A 16994-nucleotide genomic window follows, 5' to 3' on the forward strand; every position below is an offset into this window, starting at 1 on the left:
ACTGGGAGATGAAGAAGCTTGCACAGGATAGAGTAGCATGGAGAGCTGCATCAAACCAGTCTCAGGACTGAAGACCACAACAACAACAACACCCTCCTTATAGTCCCGACCTTGATAGAAGTGACAATTCCTCTTCTTACATTTGAAGAAGTGGCTGGGAGAAACGATTTCAGGCAACGTTGAACTCAAGACTGGCTTCACCAACTGGTTCAATTTCCAGGCGACAGACTTCTATGCAGAGGGGTCAAACAAGCTGGTGGAGCGTTACAGGCAGTGTGTAGATGTGAACAGCGCTTATGTGGAAAGTAAAGCAGATACATAGTAAAATACTGCCGTCAATAAATACCTTTTCTCGTGAGCTTATTTTTTTTATGGCCAAACAGACCTTAGTTTTGGAGTGCGCCTGATATAAATGGGAGACATGCGGAAACACTTTATACGTACACAGGAGGGCTATTCGGAAAGTAACTTCCGATCGGTCGCGAAGTGGAAACCCCAGTGAAAATCCGATGAAGTTTTGCACAGTTGTGTTAGGTAGTGTTTTTAGTATGCCTGTCGAACGTGGCACGTCGTTCTTATCTATTCTGAGCGCACAGTAAGTATGTGAAGATGCCTAGAAAGTAGTGTCTCCCGCCTAGTAAGAGGCCTGGTGAAAGATTTCGCCTGATGCCAGGCAGCTCACGTAACATAACTGTCATGCGGTTCCATTTTCATGACAATTTTTCGGCCGCATACTGCAGGGGCGACGAAGATGCACCTGGAGCGTTTAAGTGTTTGATAATCTACAATACAGTTCTTAATTGGCTCCCTGTGAGTTTAATCTCCGCTCACGTGAAGCGCTGGCCATGGAGACAACATTTTGGCACAGACAACGAATTGCAGACCAGCGTAGGGAAGTGGCAGAAAGCATAGGCGGCTGCCTTCTATGAAAAGAATATTGGAAAGTTGGCGCAACGCTACGACAGATGTCTAAGTCGGAGCGGCGACTATGTAGAGAAATAGCTCGAAGGTGTTGCCAACTGTTGTGAATAAAACAGTTTTGATTTTCACAGTGGTTTCCATTTCGCGACCGATCGGAACTTACTTTCCGAATAGCCCTCGTGTATCGTATACACACATACTCTCACACGTAAACACCCCCCCCCCCTTCCCACACACACACACACACACACACACACACACACACATACACCGAGAAAGAGAGGGAGAGGGAGAGAGAGAGAGCGCAAATACGCACACACACCCGGAAGCAGGCCTCAGTTGTCTATGAGGTCTAGACGAAATGACACTAGCCTTTTCATTTATTGTGTTCCTCGGTGGCCGGCGGCCCCATATGTAGCCAGATTACACACGTTGTACTAATTGACACGTAACAAATAAATCGGACACAAAAGCGGGGACGATCATTCGCCGCAGCAGTAGCCGAAAAGCGTCAGCATCGCCCAGAAGATGTTGGCGATGTCGACGTACAGCATCAGCGTCGCGTACACGTACTCGTCCGGGGACAGCTCCATGTAGCGACCGCCCATGATCAGCTGCGTGTCGAACATCAGGTACTGTGGGCACACGGCAAGCTTCATTTTATTTGCTCTTCGGGATCTAATTACCAATTACTAAACTAAAAGGTAAACAACTGACGTACGGTAAAAACAAACATAAATTGATGACATAATACGAGAACATACAAATAGAACTTAAACAAAAGAGCTCTTTAACCCTAGTGCTGCTTGATATGTGTGTCAAACGTTGAATAATACGTTGGGTTAATCTATATATCACCAAGTGACTTATATACGCCAGTCAACGAAGACCAGAAAAGGTCGAATGTGACAAAATATTCGTGTAGCTGCAAATTTTTGTGCAGTGGTTGGTGGAAGTCTCATCAACAACATACTAAAAGTACTGATCAGTGCGGTGTGCTCATAGAGCGTTGGGGAAGGGGAGAGGGGCTTTAAAGGACATTTTTTATATTTTTCTTGAATAACTAAAACACCACTGCTTCTAGTGAAAATGTTCTCTAGAGTAAGATTAAGCTATATTAAATATTCTACAAAACAGTTCCTAAGAAAAGAATACATAGTCTGTTGTACACTGTAGTGCGCTTTATTAAAAACGTGCTATTAGCTAATTTCGGTCATGAGTCATCATCAAGCACATTTGCAATATAATGTATTACATATTATGCACATCACTTTCTTATGTCTCATATATATATATATATATATATATATATATATATATATAACCAGGTCTATCTGTCAGGAGTCAAGGCAGGAATAGCACAATGGGGTGTAGGGCTTTACATCAGGAAAGAAATGGAACCCAGCGTAGTTGCAATAAGGTATGTAAACGAACGACTGATGTGGATAGATTTGACAGTGTCTAGCAAGAAAATTAGGATTGTGTCAGTATATTCGCATTGTGAAGGGACAGATCAAGATAAGATGGATAGTTTTTATTAGGCACTCAGTGATGTAGTTGTTAGAATAAAGGACAAGGACAGTGTTCTGCTCATGGGTGATTTGAACGCCAGGATTGGAAATCGAACAGAAGGGTATGGAAAGGTTATGGGTAAATTTGGAGAGGATATGGAGGCCAATAGGAACGGGAAACAACTCTTGGATTTCTGTGCCAGTATGGGCTTAGTAATCACAAACTCCTTTTTTAAACATAAGAACATTCACCGGTATACTTGGGAAGGCAGGGGAACCAGATCTGTCATTGACTATATAATAACAGATCAGGAATTCAGGAAGGCTGTGAGGGACACACGTGTATTCAGGGGATTCTTTGATGACACTGATCATTATTTAATCTGCAGTGAAATTGGGATTGTGAGGCCGAAAGTGCAGGAGGTCAGGTCCATATGTAGGAGGATAAGAGTGGAGAAACTTCAGGATAAGGAAATCAGGCACAAGTACATAACAGCGATCTCAGAAAGGTACCAGTTAGTTGAATGTAGTCAATTACAGTCACTGGAAAAGGAGTGGACAAGGTACAGGGACACAGTACTAGAAGTGGCTAAAGAATGTCTTGGAACAGTAGTGTGTAAAAGTAGGATGAAGCAAACAGCTTGGTGGAATGATACAGTCAAGGCAGCCTGTAAAAGGAAAAAGAAGGCGTATCAAAAATGGCTTCATACCAAAACCCAGGTAGAGAGAGAAAGTTATGGTGAAGAAAGAAACAAAGCCAAACAGATAATTGCAGCATCCAAGAAGAAATCGTGGGAAGACTTTGGAAACAGGTTGGAGACTATGGGTCAAGCTGCTGGAAAACCATTCTGGAGTGTAATTAGCAGTCTTCGAAAGGGAGGTAAGAAGGAAATGACAAATATTTTGGACAGGTCAGGAAAACTGCTAGTGAATCCTGTGGATGCCTTGGGCAGATGGAGGGAATATTTTGAAGAGTTGCTCAATGTAAGTGAAAATGCGATCAGTAATGTTTCAGATTTCGAGGTAGAATGGGATAGGAATGATGATGGAAATAGGATCATATTTGAGGAAGTGGAAAAAATGGTCAACAGATTGCAGTGCAATAAAGCGGCTGGGGTGGATGAAATTAAGTCGGAACTCATCAAATACAGTGGAATGTCAGGTCTTAAATGGCTACACAGGATAATTGAAATGGCCTGGGAGTCGGGACAGGTTCCATCAGACTGGACAAAAGCAGTAATCACACCAATATTTAAACATGGAAACAGAAAAGATTGTAACAACTACAGAGGTATCTCTTTAATCAGCGTTGTGGGTAAAATCTTCTCAGGTATTGTTGAAAGGAAAGTGCGAGTATTAGTTGAGGACCAATTGGATGAAAATCAGTGTGGGTTTCGGCCTCTTAGAGGTTGTCAGGACCAGATCTTTAGCTTACGGCAAATAATGGAGAAGTGTTATGAGTGGAACAGGGAATTGTATTTATGCTTTATAGATCTAGAAAAGGCATATGACCGGGTTCCTAGGAGGAAGTTATTGTCTGTTCTACAAGATTATGGAATAGGAGGCAAACTTTTGCAAGCAATTAAAGGTATTTACATGGATAGTCAGGCAGCAGTTGGAGTTGACGGTAAATTGAGTTCATGGTTCAGAGTAGTTTCAGGGGTAAGACAAGGCTGCAACCTGTCTCCACTGTTGTTCATATTATTTATGGATCATATGTTGAAAACAATAGACTGGCTGGGTGAGATTAAGATATGTGAACACAAAATAAGCAGTCTTGCATATGCGGATGACTTAGTTGTGATGGCAGATTCGATTGAAAGTTTGCAAAGTAATATTTCAGAGCTAGATCAGAAATTTAAGGACTATGGTATGAAGATTAGCATCTCCAAAACGAAAGTAATGTCAGTGGGAAAGAAATATAAACGGATTGAGTGCCAAATAGGAGGAACAAAGTTAGAACAGGTGGACGGTTTCAAGTACTTAGGATGCTTATTCTCACAGGATGGCAACATAGTGAAAGAACTGGAACCGAGGTGTAGCAAAGCTAATGCAGTGAGCGCTCAGCTACGATATACTCTCTTCTGCAAGAAGGAAGTCAGTACCAAGACTAAGTTATCTGTGCACCGTTCAATCTTTCGACCAACTTTGTTGTATGGGAGCGAAAGCTGGGTGGATTCAGGTTACCTTATCAACAAGGTTGAGGTTACGGATATGAAAGTAGCTAGGATGATTGCAGGTACTAGTAGATGGGAACAATGGCAGGAGGGTGTCCACAATGAGGAAATCAAAGAAAAACTGGGAATGAACTCTATAGATGTAGCAGTCAGGGCGAACAGGCTTAGATGGTGGGGTCGTGTTACACGCATGGGAGAAGCAAGGTTACCCAAGAGACTCATGGATTCAGCAGTAGAGGGAAGGAGGAGTCGGGGCAGACCGAGGAGAAGGTACCTGGATTCGGTTAAGAATGATTTTGAAGTAATAGGTTTAACATCAGAAGAGGCACCAAAGTTAGCACTGAATAGGGGATCATGGAGGAACTGTATAAGGGGGGCTATGCTCCAGACTGAACGCTGAAAGGCATAATCAGTCTTAAATGATGATGATGATGATGATGATGATAAAACCAGAAGTCGTACTCCATCTTAACATGCTCTAAGTATGGGTGCAGCACTCAGGGTATGTTACCATGAAGTACGGCTTCTGGTTTTATGTATGTAAGATAAAAGAATGTAATGCTCGTGAAATGTAATACATGACATAGCAAATGTGCTTGATAATGACTCACGGCCGAAGTTAACTAATAGCACGATTTTAATACGGCACAATACAGCCAACAACGCATAATATTTAGAGGCTGTGTATCCCCAGGGAAGAAAAAAAAAGTTTCTATTCGTATTTTCTATGACTCATACTTTTCACGTTGCAGGGGATGAAAAATCGCAGGTTGTTAAAAATAATGTTTTATTGGTACAAAATTACCGTTTATTTTTAAATGAAGTGGATTAAGAACGAATACTAACTGTACACTGAAGCGCCAAAGAAACTAATATAGGCATGCGTATTTAAATACAGGCAGCATACGACGGCATTGCGGTCGGCAACGCCTATAAAAGACAACAAGTGTCTGGCGCCGTTGTTAGATCGGTTACTGCTGCTACGATGGCAGGTTATCAAGATTTAAGTGATTTTCAACGTCGTGCTATACTCGGCGCACATACGATGGGGCATATCGTCTCCGAAGTAGCGATGAAGTGGGCATTTTCGCTACGACCATTTCATGAGTGTACCGTGTATATCAGGAATCCGGTACAACATCAAATCTCCGATATCACTGCCGCCGGAGAAAGATACTGTAAGAACGGGAGCAACGAAGACTGAAGATAATCGTTCAGCGTGACAGAAGAGCAACCCTTCCGCAAATTGCTGCAGATTTCAATGCTGGGCCATCAACAAGTGTCAGCGTGTGAACCATTCAGCGAAACATCTTCGATATGGCCTTGATGACAGCAAGACACAAAGCTTTAGGCCTCACGTGTGTTCGCCACCACCGACATTGGACTGTTGATGATGACTGGAAACATGTTGCGTGGTCTCGTTTCGAATTGTATCGAGCGGATGGACGTGTGTGGGTGTAGAGACAACCTCATGAATCCATGAACCCTGCATGTCAGTAGGGCACTGTTCAAGCTGGTGGAGGCTCTGAAATGGTGTGGGGCGTGTGCAGCTGGAATAATGTGGGACCCCTGATACGTCTCACCTGTGCCAGGTGACACGTACGCAAGCATCCTGCCTGATCACCCGCATCCATTCGTGGCCACTGTGCGTTCCGACGGCCTTGTGCAATTCCAGGAGGACAAGGTGACACCCCAAACGTCCAGAATTGCCACAGAGTGGCTCCAGGAACGCTGGCCACCAAACTCCCCATACATGAACATTATTGAGCGTATCCAGGATGTCGTGCAACGTGCTTTTTAGAAGAGATCTCCTCCCCCTCGTACTCTTACGGATTTATGGACAACCCTACAGGATTGGAACTACTGACGGCGTTGGGAGAACCAGTCCTGACAAAACTCTACCATCTGGTGAGCAAGATGTATGAGACAGGTGAAATACCCTCAGACTTCAAGAAGAATATAATAATTCCAATACCAAAGAAAGCAGGTGTTGACAGATGTGAAAATTACCGAACAATCAGTTTAATAAGCCACAGCTGCAAAATACTAACACGAATTCTTTACAGACGAATGGAAAAACTAGTAGAAGCCGAACTCGGGGAAGATCAGTTTGGATTCCGTAGAAATACTGGAACACGTGAGGCAATACTGACCTTACGACTTACCTTAGAAGAAAGATTAAGGGAAGGCAAACCTACGTTTCTAGCATTTGTAGACTTAGAGAAACTTTTGACAATGTTGACTGGAATAGTCTCTTTCAAATTGTAAAGGTGGCAGGGGTAAAATACAGGGAGCGAAAGGCTATTTATACAGAAACCAGATGGCAATTATAAGAGTCGAGGGACATGAAAGGGAAGCCGTGGTTGGGAAGGGAGTAAGACAGGGTTGTAGCCTCTCCCCGATGTTATTCAATCTGTATATTGAGCAAGCAATAAAGGAAACAAAAGAAATATTCGGAGTAGGTATTAAAATCCATGGAGAAGAAATAAAAACGTTGAGGTTCGCCGATGACATTGTAATTCTGTCAGAGACAGCAAAGGACTTGGAAGAGCAGTTGAACGGAATGGATGGTATCTTGAAGGGAGGATATAAGATGAACATCAACATAAGCAAAACGAGGATAATGGAATGTAGTCGAATTAAGTCGGGTCATGCTGAGGGAATTAGATTAGGAAATGAGACACTTAAAGTAGTAAAGGAGTTTTGCTATTTGGGGAGCAAAATAACTGATGATGGTCGAAGTAGAGAGGATATAAAATGTAGACTGGCAATGGCAAGGAAAGCGTTTCTGAAGAAGAGAAATTTGTTAACATCGAGTATAGATTTAAGTGTCAGGAAGTCATTTCAGAAAGTATTTGTATGCAGTGTAGCCATGTATGGAAGTGAAACATCGACGGTAAATAGTTTGGACAAGAAGAGAATAGAAGCTTTCGAAATGTGGTGCTATGGAAGAATGCTGAAGATTAGATGGGTAGATCACATAACTAATGAGGAAGTATTGAATAGGATTGGGGAGAAGAGCAGTTTGAGGCACAACTTGACTAGAAGAAGGGATCGGTTGGTAGGACATGCTCTGAGGCATCAAGGGATCACCAATTTAGTATTGGAGGGCAGTGTGGAGGGTAAAAATCGTAGGGGGAGACCAAGAGATGAATACACTAAGCAGATTCTGAAGGATGTAGGTTGCAGTAGGTACTGGGAGATGAAGAAACTTGCACAGGATAGAGTAGCATGGAGAGCTGCATCAAACCAGTCTCAGGACTGAAGACCACAACAACAACAACTACAGGATTAATGGTATCAGTTCCCTCCAGCACTACTTGAGACGGTAGTTGCATCCATGCCACGTCGTGTTGCGGCACTTCTGCGTGCTCGCTGGGGTACTATACGAAATAACAGGTGTACCAGTTTCTTTGGCTCTCCAGTGTATACAACACTTCTAAGTGCGACATAACTGTATTTGTGTTAAATTGTGTTCCAAAGTGTTAGGGGCTGGAGGGCTAGTAGAAGGAGGAGGGGGAGGTCGAGGGTAGACACATGGGGGAGGGTAGGTCGCCGGATTATGTTCGTGCTGGAGTCTTATCTAACGCCGCCAGCGACGTCTACAAGGCACTTCTCACCGTGCTGTGTTCGACCCCACAAGTAGGAAGTGCCACCCGGCGGTGGTTGCTTCGTCTCTTGGACTGGTGTACCTGTTGCTCCATGTTAACTTGACTGTGCTCTGGCCTTAGAATCTGGCTGCCATTCTGGATCTTGGACTTCAACGTCTCCCAGGCTTAGTATGTCAACTGACTTGTGATTTCCGCCGGAATTCCACATTCCACTTGCACTTCCTAGACATTGGTATAACCACCATCAATTTATACAATTTTCAGAAAGCGTTCGCCTATTACTTGGTGACAGAATTATGTGTATCGGTGTTGTATTAATAAACTGTGCAAGTGTGATATGTTTATTGTTATTTCTGGTTATAACAAGAAAGTATTTTAAAAAGCTATACCGGTCCTTGTAGAGCTCGCCTTTTGAATCACTGGAGACGCAGCATGCAGACATGACCGAGGGGTGTCTACACTCCTGGAAATGGAAAAAAGAACACATTGACACCGGTGTGTCAGACCCACCATACTTGCTCCGGACACTGCGAGAGGGCTGTACAAGCAATGATCACACGCACGGCACAGCGGACACACCAGGAACCGCGGTGTTGGCCGTCGAATGGCCTAGCTGCGCAGCATTTGTGCACCGCCGCCGTCAGTGTCAGCCAGTTTGCCGTGGCATACGGAGCTCCATCGCAGTCTTTAACACTGGTAGCATGCCGCGACAGCGTGGACGTGAACCGTATGTGCAGTTGACGGACTTTGAGCGAGGGCGTATAGTGGGCATGCGGGAGGCCGGGTGGACGTACCGCCGAATTGCTCAACACGTGGGGCGTGAGGTCTCCACAGTACATCGATGTTGTCGCCAGTGGTCGGCGGAAGGTGCACGTGCCCGTCGACCTGGGACCGGACCGCAGCGACGCACGGATGCACGCCAAGACCGTAGGATCCTACGCAGTGCCGTAGGGGACCACACTGCCACTTCCCAGCAAATTAGGGACACTGTTGCTCCTGGGGTATCGGCGAGGACCATTCGCAACCGTCTCCATGAAGCTGGGCTACGGTCCCGCACACCGTTAGGCCGTCTTCCGCTCACGCCCCAACATCGTGCAGCCCGCCTCCAGTGGTGTCGCGACAGGCGTGAATGGAGGGACGAATGGAGACGTGTCGTCTTCAGCGATGAGAGTCGCTTCTGCCTTGGTGCCAATGATGGTCGTATGCGTGTTTGGCGCCGTGCAGGTGAGCGCCACAATCAGGACTGCATACGACCGAGGCACACAGGGCCAACACCTGGCATCATGGTGTGGGGAGCGATCTCCTACACTGGCCGTACACCACTGGTGATCGTCGAGGGGACACTGAATAGTGCACGGTACATCCAAACCGTCATCGAACCCATCGTTCTACCATTCCTAGACCGGCAAGGGAACTTGCTGTTCCAACAGGACAATGCACGTCCGCATGTATCCCGTGCCACCCAACGTGCTCTAGAAGGTGTAAGTCAACTACCCTGGCCAGCAAGATCTCCGGATCTGTCCGCCATTGAGCATGTTTGGGACTGGATGAAGCGTCGTCTCACGCGGTCTGCACGTCCAGCACGAACGCTGGTCCAACTGAGGCGCCAGGTGGAAATGGCATGGCAAGCCGTTCCACAGGACTACGTCCAGCATCTCTACGATCGTCTCCATGGGAGAATAGCAGCCTGCATTGCTGCGAAAGGTGGATATACACTGTACTAGTGGCGACATTGTGCATGCTCTGTTGCCTGTGTCTATGTGCCTGTGGTTCTGTCAGTGTGATCATGTGATGTATCTGACCCCAGGAATGTGTCAATAAAGTTTCCCCTTCCTGGGAAAATGAATTCACGGTGTTCTTATTTCAATTTCCAGGAGTGTATTTTCCACAAACTGTGATCGCAGTACATGGAATACGGATATGAGTTACTGACACTACTAACGCAATAAAAGCACGTGGACGTATTCTACGTAAATCTCTGCACATTATTCTACTATGCGGGAGAGAAATGGTCTCTTAATCATCTTGTACGACTGTTGTAGCGTTCTTCTGGGAAAGGCAAGTTTCTCTACCACGAGCGCTCCTCGCTATTCAGTTTACAGATGGTTCTCTGAGATGAATAGACAAAATAGCTTCACTCGTCTCGTCTCTATATAGTGCTGATATTTTCAGTTGATGAAATATGTACTTCAATGTGGTTGTTAACTGAGTTTTTGTGTAAAATACGTTTCTATAAACAATAGCTGCGATGTGCTTACCGAACGAGGTGGCGCAGTGGTTAGCACACTGGACTCACATTCGGGAGGACGACGGTTCAATCCCGCGTCCGGGCATCCTGATTTCCCTAAATCGCTCCAGGCAAATGCCGGGATGGTTCCTTTGAAAGGGCACGACCGACTTCCTTCCCCGTCCTTCCCTAACCCAATAAGACCGATGACCTTGCTGTCTGGTCTCTTCCCCCAAACAATCCAAGCCAATCCGATGTGCTTAATTTGAGAGTGTGATGTTGTCAGTTTATGGGAAAGGGATCGGATTGCTAAATGTGGCACCTTCTTGCTGTCTATCGTTGACACGTATTGTAAAGCTGTGTAATTGTACTGATGTTACTTGGTGGCGAATTAATGAACGACCAAGAAGTTACTTCACTTCTCTCATCATTAATTGAGCTACTGGTTGACAGCATAAATCACTTCCATTCAGGAATTGCTGGTACTTGTAGAGTGGGCTGCACTAGTGGAGACACTTACACGTTGCAAGGTGGGTGTCAATCCCTCTGACGGAGTGGGACTGATCATGTACAAATATACAACAGTAATCTGGTATAATTTACTGTTTGACTTGTGTTGAAATGTCTGAAGATCCATAATACATAAGTGACCTAATTCTCCTATAGAGGCAGACAATTTAAGTCTGTAGTCAGATGTTGGGAGAATTGAGGCTGGGGTGATGCATTTGATACTCTCAAGCAGTGAGAAGTATTTAAGCCACTGACAAGGGACACAATGAGGTCGACATCTTCGACTATACGGGGTGACAATTATTGAACTATATGAAATAAAATCGTCATAACTTGTGAAAGGTTTGCGTTAGGACGTTCTAACTGTACGGTTGGCTGCGGCGCACGAAGGAAAGTAGTATGCATGCATGGTTTGGTTTAGCGACGGAGCCTACTTTCGTTTGGATGGGTTCATCAATAAGCAAAACTAGCGCATTTGGGGGACCGAGAATCCGCATTTCGCGATCGAGAAGTCTCTTCGCCCTCAACAGGTGACTGTGTGGTGTGCAATGTCCAGTCACGGAATAATCGGTGCGATGTTCCTCGATGGCATGGTGACTACCGAACGGTATGTGAAGGTTTTGGAAGACGATTTCATCCCCTTTATCCAAAGTGGCCCTGATTTCGACAAGATGTGGTTCATGCAAGACGGAGCTCGACCCTAACGAAGCAGGAGAGCTTTGTTCTGGAGGAGCACTCTGGGGACCGCATTCCGGCTCTGGGGCACCCAGAGGCCACTGGCATGGGCCTCGACTGGCCGCCATATCCTCCGGGTCTGAGCACCTGCGACTGCATTTTGTGGGGCTATATGAAAGACGAGGTGTACAGCAATAACCCCAAGACCACTGGCGAGCTTAAAACAGCCATCCAGGAGGTCATCGACAGCATCGATGTTCCGATACTTCAGCGGGTCATGCAGAATTTCGCTATTCATCTGCAGCACATCATCGCCCAGTATGGCGGGAAAATAGAATATGTCATAACCTAAATCCGAATATCTTAGTGACGTTTTCATGTTGAATACGGCGTGTGCACGCCGTAGTTTGTACCTAGTATGCGTATTTTTTCATATAGCTCAATAATTCAATAATTGTCACCGCGTATCTTAACAGCATGTTACGCTTGGGACAGGCTCTCAGTGAGGCAGCCAGTTGACAGATCCAGCTGCTCAGCTTTGTTACTTAACAGCGCACTTAACAAATGCAAATACAAATAACTTCTCATTTAACGTTCTGAAAATAACTCCACTATATAAACACGAGCTCAGAGAAGTAATTTTGTCTACTCGCGTGAGAGAACTGGATACGAAATGCTGGGGAGTATAGTCTATCTGTAAACTGAAAAGCGAGCAGCACTCGTGGTGGGGGGAAAGTTTCCTTTCCTGGACGATGCTACAGCTGCCGTACAGGGTGACTAAGGATCGATTTCCTTCTAGCTGTGTAAAGCAGTGTGCAGAGACTAACGTAGGTTGTGTCTATATGCACTCCTTGCTTTGGTATTATTAAGGAGTCATACCTGTAATCGATGTAGTGTTAAGGTACTTTGTGGTGAATAAACACCCCCGAGCAGGTACGCACAATTTGTCGCCGGTGATTCAGAAGGGAAGCTGCGTAGTGTCAGTAGTGGTTTATGAAGCACCCTCTAGTTGCTTCCTGTGATGTAATGAGGCAAATAGTGGGGAGTCACGTGCTCTCTCTTCCGTCTGCAGACCTATGAAGGAGGGGAGTACATGACTACAATCCAGCGATTTATCTTTCCTCGTGCTTCAAAGTTGCACCCCTCCCCCGCCTCCTTTCCACATTGTTGCAACCCCAGAACACTTCTTATCCCATAATACGTTTCTACTTCACTTATTTGTGGTATGTACATATAATATTTATTATTAACCCGCTTCATCTATGAAAAAACGACTTCATATTCTTGAGACATTACTTTTAAGTATCTAGGATTTTTCAATGCCCTGCAACGCTGAAATTTTTGTCCTAGAGAAAAAAAAATCGATAGCACCTTATTTGTAATAAATTTAATGTGGTTTACTTTTGTAATGGGAAACAGCGGTTTTTCAGTTTTTCAAGAAAAACATAAAGAAGTGGCCTTTACACGGCCGCCATTCACAACGCTCACACCCCTTCGGACAGGTTCGTTAATACGTTATTCACGACACTTGCTACTACCACTGTACAAAAATTTGCGATTACACGAATTTTTCCCTTATTTTGTTTTGTTTACTGGACTATAACACGACTCGTGTGTCACGGTTCACGTTCCTTATCTGACGGTTTCCACGGGCAATAAAAATTTTACTTTCAATATCTCGTGTAATTATTGACCGAATTTAAAAATTTAAACTGCTATCATAATCCACTCATTAAGAGGACCATCTCATGTCAAACGTTTAAGGCAGTAAGACAAGTGTCACATTTAAAAGCTGAGTATATATCTTGAGACAGGGTGACTAACGGAGCGTGAGTAGCCAGACTATATTCATCCACTGTCTTCCAATGAACTTTAAACATAATGTCAAACCTTTTCCTCGCTGATGAACACCCCCCCCCCTCCCACACACATACACACAAAATGATGCAGAAGAAACTTTATCGTTTACTACATTTTCGTTGTTCTTGTAGTAAAACTTCAACATCGGGCATGAAGTTTTAATTTTTTACTTCTGTACTACTACCTCTATTCGCATCATATATTGCAGACGGTATCCATATAGGCTATAGACCCTGCCATAGCCTCTATCTGCAAAATTGTATCACTGTACGATACGTAGTGGAGAAGATACAGTCTGGTACCGCACGACCGCTACGGTCGCAGGTTCGAATCCTGCCTCGGGCGTGGATGTGTGTGATGTCCTTAGGTTAGTTAGGTCTAAGTAGTTCTAAGTTCTAGGGGACTTATGACCTAAGATGTTGAGTCCCATAGCGCTCAGAGCCATTTGAACCATTTTTGGAGGAGATAAGACGTGATAAATATTGAGATACTTGGAAAACTGACTTTTGCTCAAAACACAGCGCTTATTTCCCGTACTGTACTCACCCAGAATTTGATAATGAGAGCACTTGGCGACTTTCAGAAAACTTTAAACATAATTTCAGATCTTTTATAAACTTCTTCTCGCTTACTTGCTCTAAATCAAATATTTAACGCGTTTAAAAACAAAAGCATTGCTTACATATCTGTTTTCGGACTGTACCAACTGGGGTACCACAGAGAAGTGTTCCAGGACCTCACTTATTTCTAATGTAGGTAAATAATATAAAAATTCCAAACATTGGTACTAATATAACCCTGTCTGCTGATGATACAAATGTTGTAACTGATGCCAACCAAGCATTGCCAACATCTGCAACAAGAGTTCTGGAATATTTACAAATCTAGTTTGAAATGAACAAGTTAACTTTAAATATTTCAAAAACTAATTATAACCATTACAGGAAAACAAAGCCACAAAATGACCTAGACCTCAGAATTCAAAATGAAGAAGTTAAGAGAGTAGGTGTCACAAAATTTTTAGGTGTCCACGTAGATGAAAATTTAGACTGATAAGTTCACATCCACTATCTCGCTAACAGGTTAAGTTCTGCTTGCTTTGTACTACGTGAAATTCGTAATGTGTCTAGTGAACAGTGTATCGGAACTATCTACTTTTCTCACTTTCTTCCTGCTATTACCTATGGCCTCGCATTTTGGTGTCACAATACAGCAAATCTAAAACCCATATTGAACTACAAAAACGAGCTGTAAGAGTAATTACCAACAGTTCCAGGCTAACACCCTCCGAGCAGCTCCTTCACACAGCCAAATATTCTGCCTTTACCATGCCTCCACATACAAGAAAGTGTACTAGCATAAAAAGATGCACTGAAACTTCCAAAACCAGCTCACATCTGCATTCATCTAATACAAGTATGTGCAGTGATATACACGTAAAAAGAGTAAACAAGGCTACTGCATAAAACCTAACGTTCGAGGTACAAAGTTGTATAACAAACTTCCAGAGCATATAAAAAAGTGAAAAAATTGTCTACATTTAAGGAAACTTTATTCAAGTTTCTAATGAGCAACTGCTGTTGCAGTGTAAACGAATATGTTCAGCAATCTAGTATCAAATAATTATATTCATGTACTATGTAGGTACTATATGCCATAGTCAATGTCAATATTATTTTCAGTGAAATGTTTGTTATTAGCCGAATTAGTATTTTGAACCGAAGTGTTACAGCTAAAATGTGTTTTTATTTAAATCTTTGCTAACTGATTCATGAAAAACATCTTTTATGTAATTAATCAAAGTTGTGTGTACATTTTCTAATGTAACATTGTTTAGGGTGTTGTATACCCTTGTATTTGTAGGATACTGTACATACAGGGTGAGTCACTGACTATTGCCACCTAGAATAATAATAATAATAATAATAATAATAATAAACCCCGTGGAGGCCCGGGAAAAGAATAGGCCTCCGGTATGTTCTGCCAGTCGTAAAAGGCGACGAAAAGAACAAACCACTAATAGGGCTAACCCCCCTTTTAGTGTGATTACTTGGTTCAGGACAGAACTAAAGAAGCCTCGGACAAGCGCCGTCATGGTCGGGGACGACGGTTGAACCCTATGCCCGCCCACAATGGTAACGACACTGCTAGCCAACTGGAAAATGATTTAAATCCAAATAGAGGTGTTTTGCAGGATATGCTTCCTGCAACCACCCCAGAAGGAAAACAAAGACAGAGGATGAGATGGTCAGATGAAGTTAATCGACACCTCATGTTCTGTTATTACCACGCAACAAACCTAGGAACCAACACAACTGGATACAGATCACAAGTATACACAACATTTATTACCAGATACCCGGAATTAAAATTTTTAACAGAACAACGACTAGCTGATCAGATCCGTGTAATAATAAAAAAAACAGGATACCCCAGTTGAATTAGAAAACATCAAACAACAAGTACAACAAATACTGGAACAAAATAATGTGCAATTAGAAGTAGAAGAAAATACAGTAATGGACTCAAACATCCCAGAGAAAACAAACAAAGAACAAAACGTGTCAATTAAACAATCAGAGGAAAACGAAATCTTAAGACAGCCACCAGAACAAGCACAAATAGAACACGGAGTGACACACATGTTAGATATAGAAGAAAAATTTCAGCTGACATATGTAGAATACAAAGACACAAATACAGACATTAGACCATTCTTGCATAGACCACCAAATAACGCACAAGTCGAAACAACAATAACAACTATCAACACAATCATACACAACAAAATAAATGAAAATACAACTATGGAAGAGTTACAACTACTGGTTTATGTAGGAGCACTCACTACACTAAATATACACACTAGGCAGAGATCAGAACCAACCAACACACAGAAGATACCCACAAAACCAGCATGGCAACACAGGCTACAGATCAGAATAGAAAAACTGAGAAAAGACATCAGACAGCTAACACAATTTATAAGAAATTAAATATCAGACAAAAAACGAAAAAGGTTAGGTAAAATCTCACAACAAGAAACAATAGAGCAATTAGATGAAAAGAAGCAGAAAATACAAGCATTGACTTAGAAGATACAAAAAAAGTGAAAATAGAAGGAAACAAAACCAAACATTCAACACAAACCAAAAGAGATTTTACCAAACAATAGACAACACACACATTAAAATAGACAATCCACCAAACATAACAGACATGGAACACTTCTGGAGCAACATATGGTCAAACCCGGTACAACATAACAGGCATGCACGGTGGATACAAGCAGAAACAGACACATACAAGATGATACCACAAATGCCTGAAGTGATAATTTTGCAACATGAAGTCACCCGAGCAATTAATTCTACGCACAATTGGAAAGCCCCTGGAAATGATAAAATAGCAAATTTCTGGCTAAAGAAGTTCACCTCAACACATTCACATCTAACTAAATTATTTAACAGTTACATTGCAGATCCATACACATTCCCTGATA

General features: G+C 43.2%; 1 protein-coding gene across 1 annotated transcript in view; it reads right to left on the reverse strand.

Moving 5' to 3' along the window:
- Nucleotides 1-1403: 1403 nt before the first annotated feature.
- The window catches only part of LOC126109508 (protein lifeguard 3-like), a 135586-nt gene continuing 119995 nt past the window's right edge, over nt 1404-16994 (reverse strand). Inside the window, exon 7 of the mRNA XM_049914530.1 lies at nt 1404-1556. Within this exon, the coding sequence (XP_049770487.1) occupies nt 1404-1556 (153 nt within the window). The remainder of the gene's footprint in view (nt 1557-16994) is intronic.

The sequence above is a fragment of the Schistocerca cancellata genome, chromosome 12 (genome assembly GCF_023864275.1).
Source record: "Schistocerca cancellata isolate TAMUIC-IGC-003103 chromosome 12, iqSchCanc2.1, whole genome shotgun sequence".
In the NCBI taxonomy this organism is placed as follows: domain Eukaryota; kingdom Metazoa; phylum Arthropoda; class Insecta; order Orthoptera; family Acrididae; genus Schistocerca; species Schistocerca cancellata.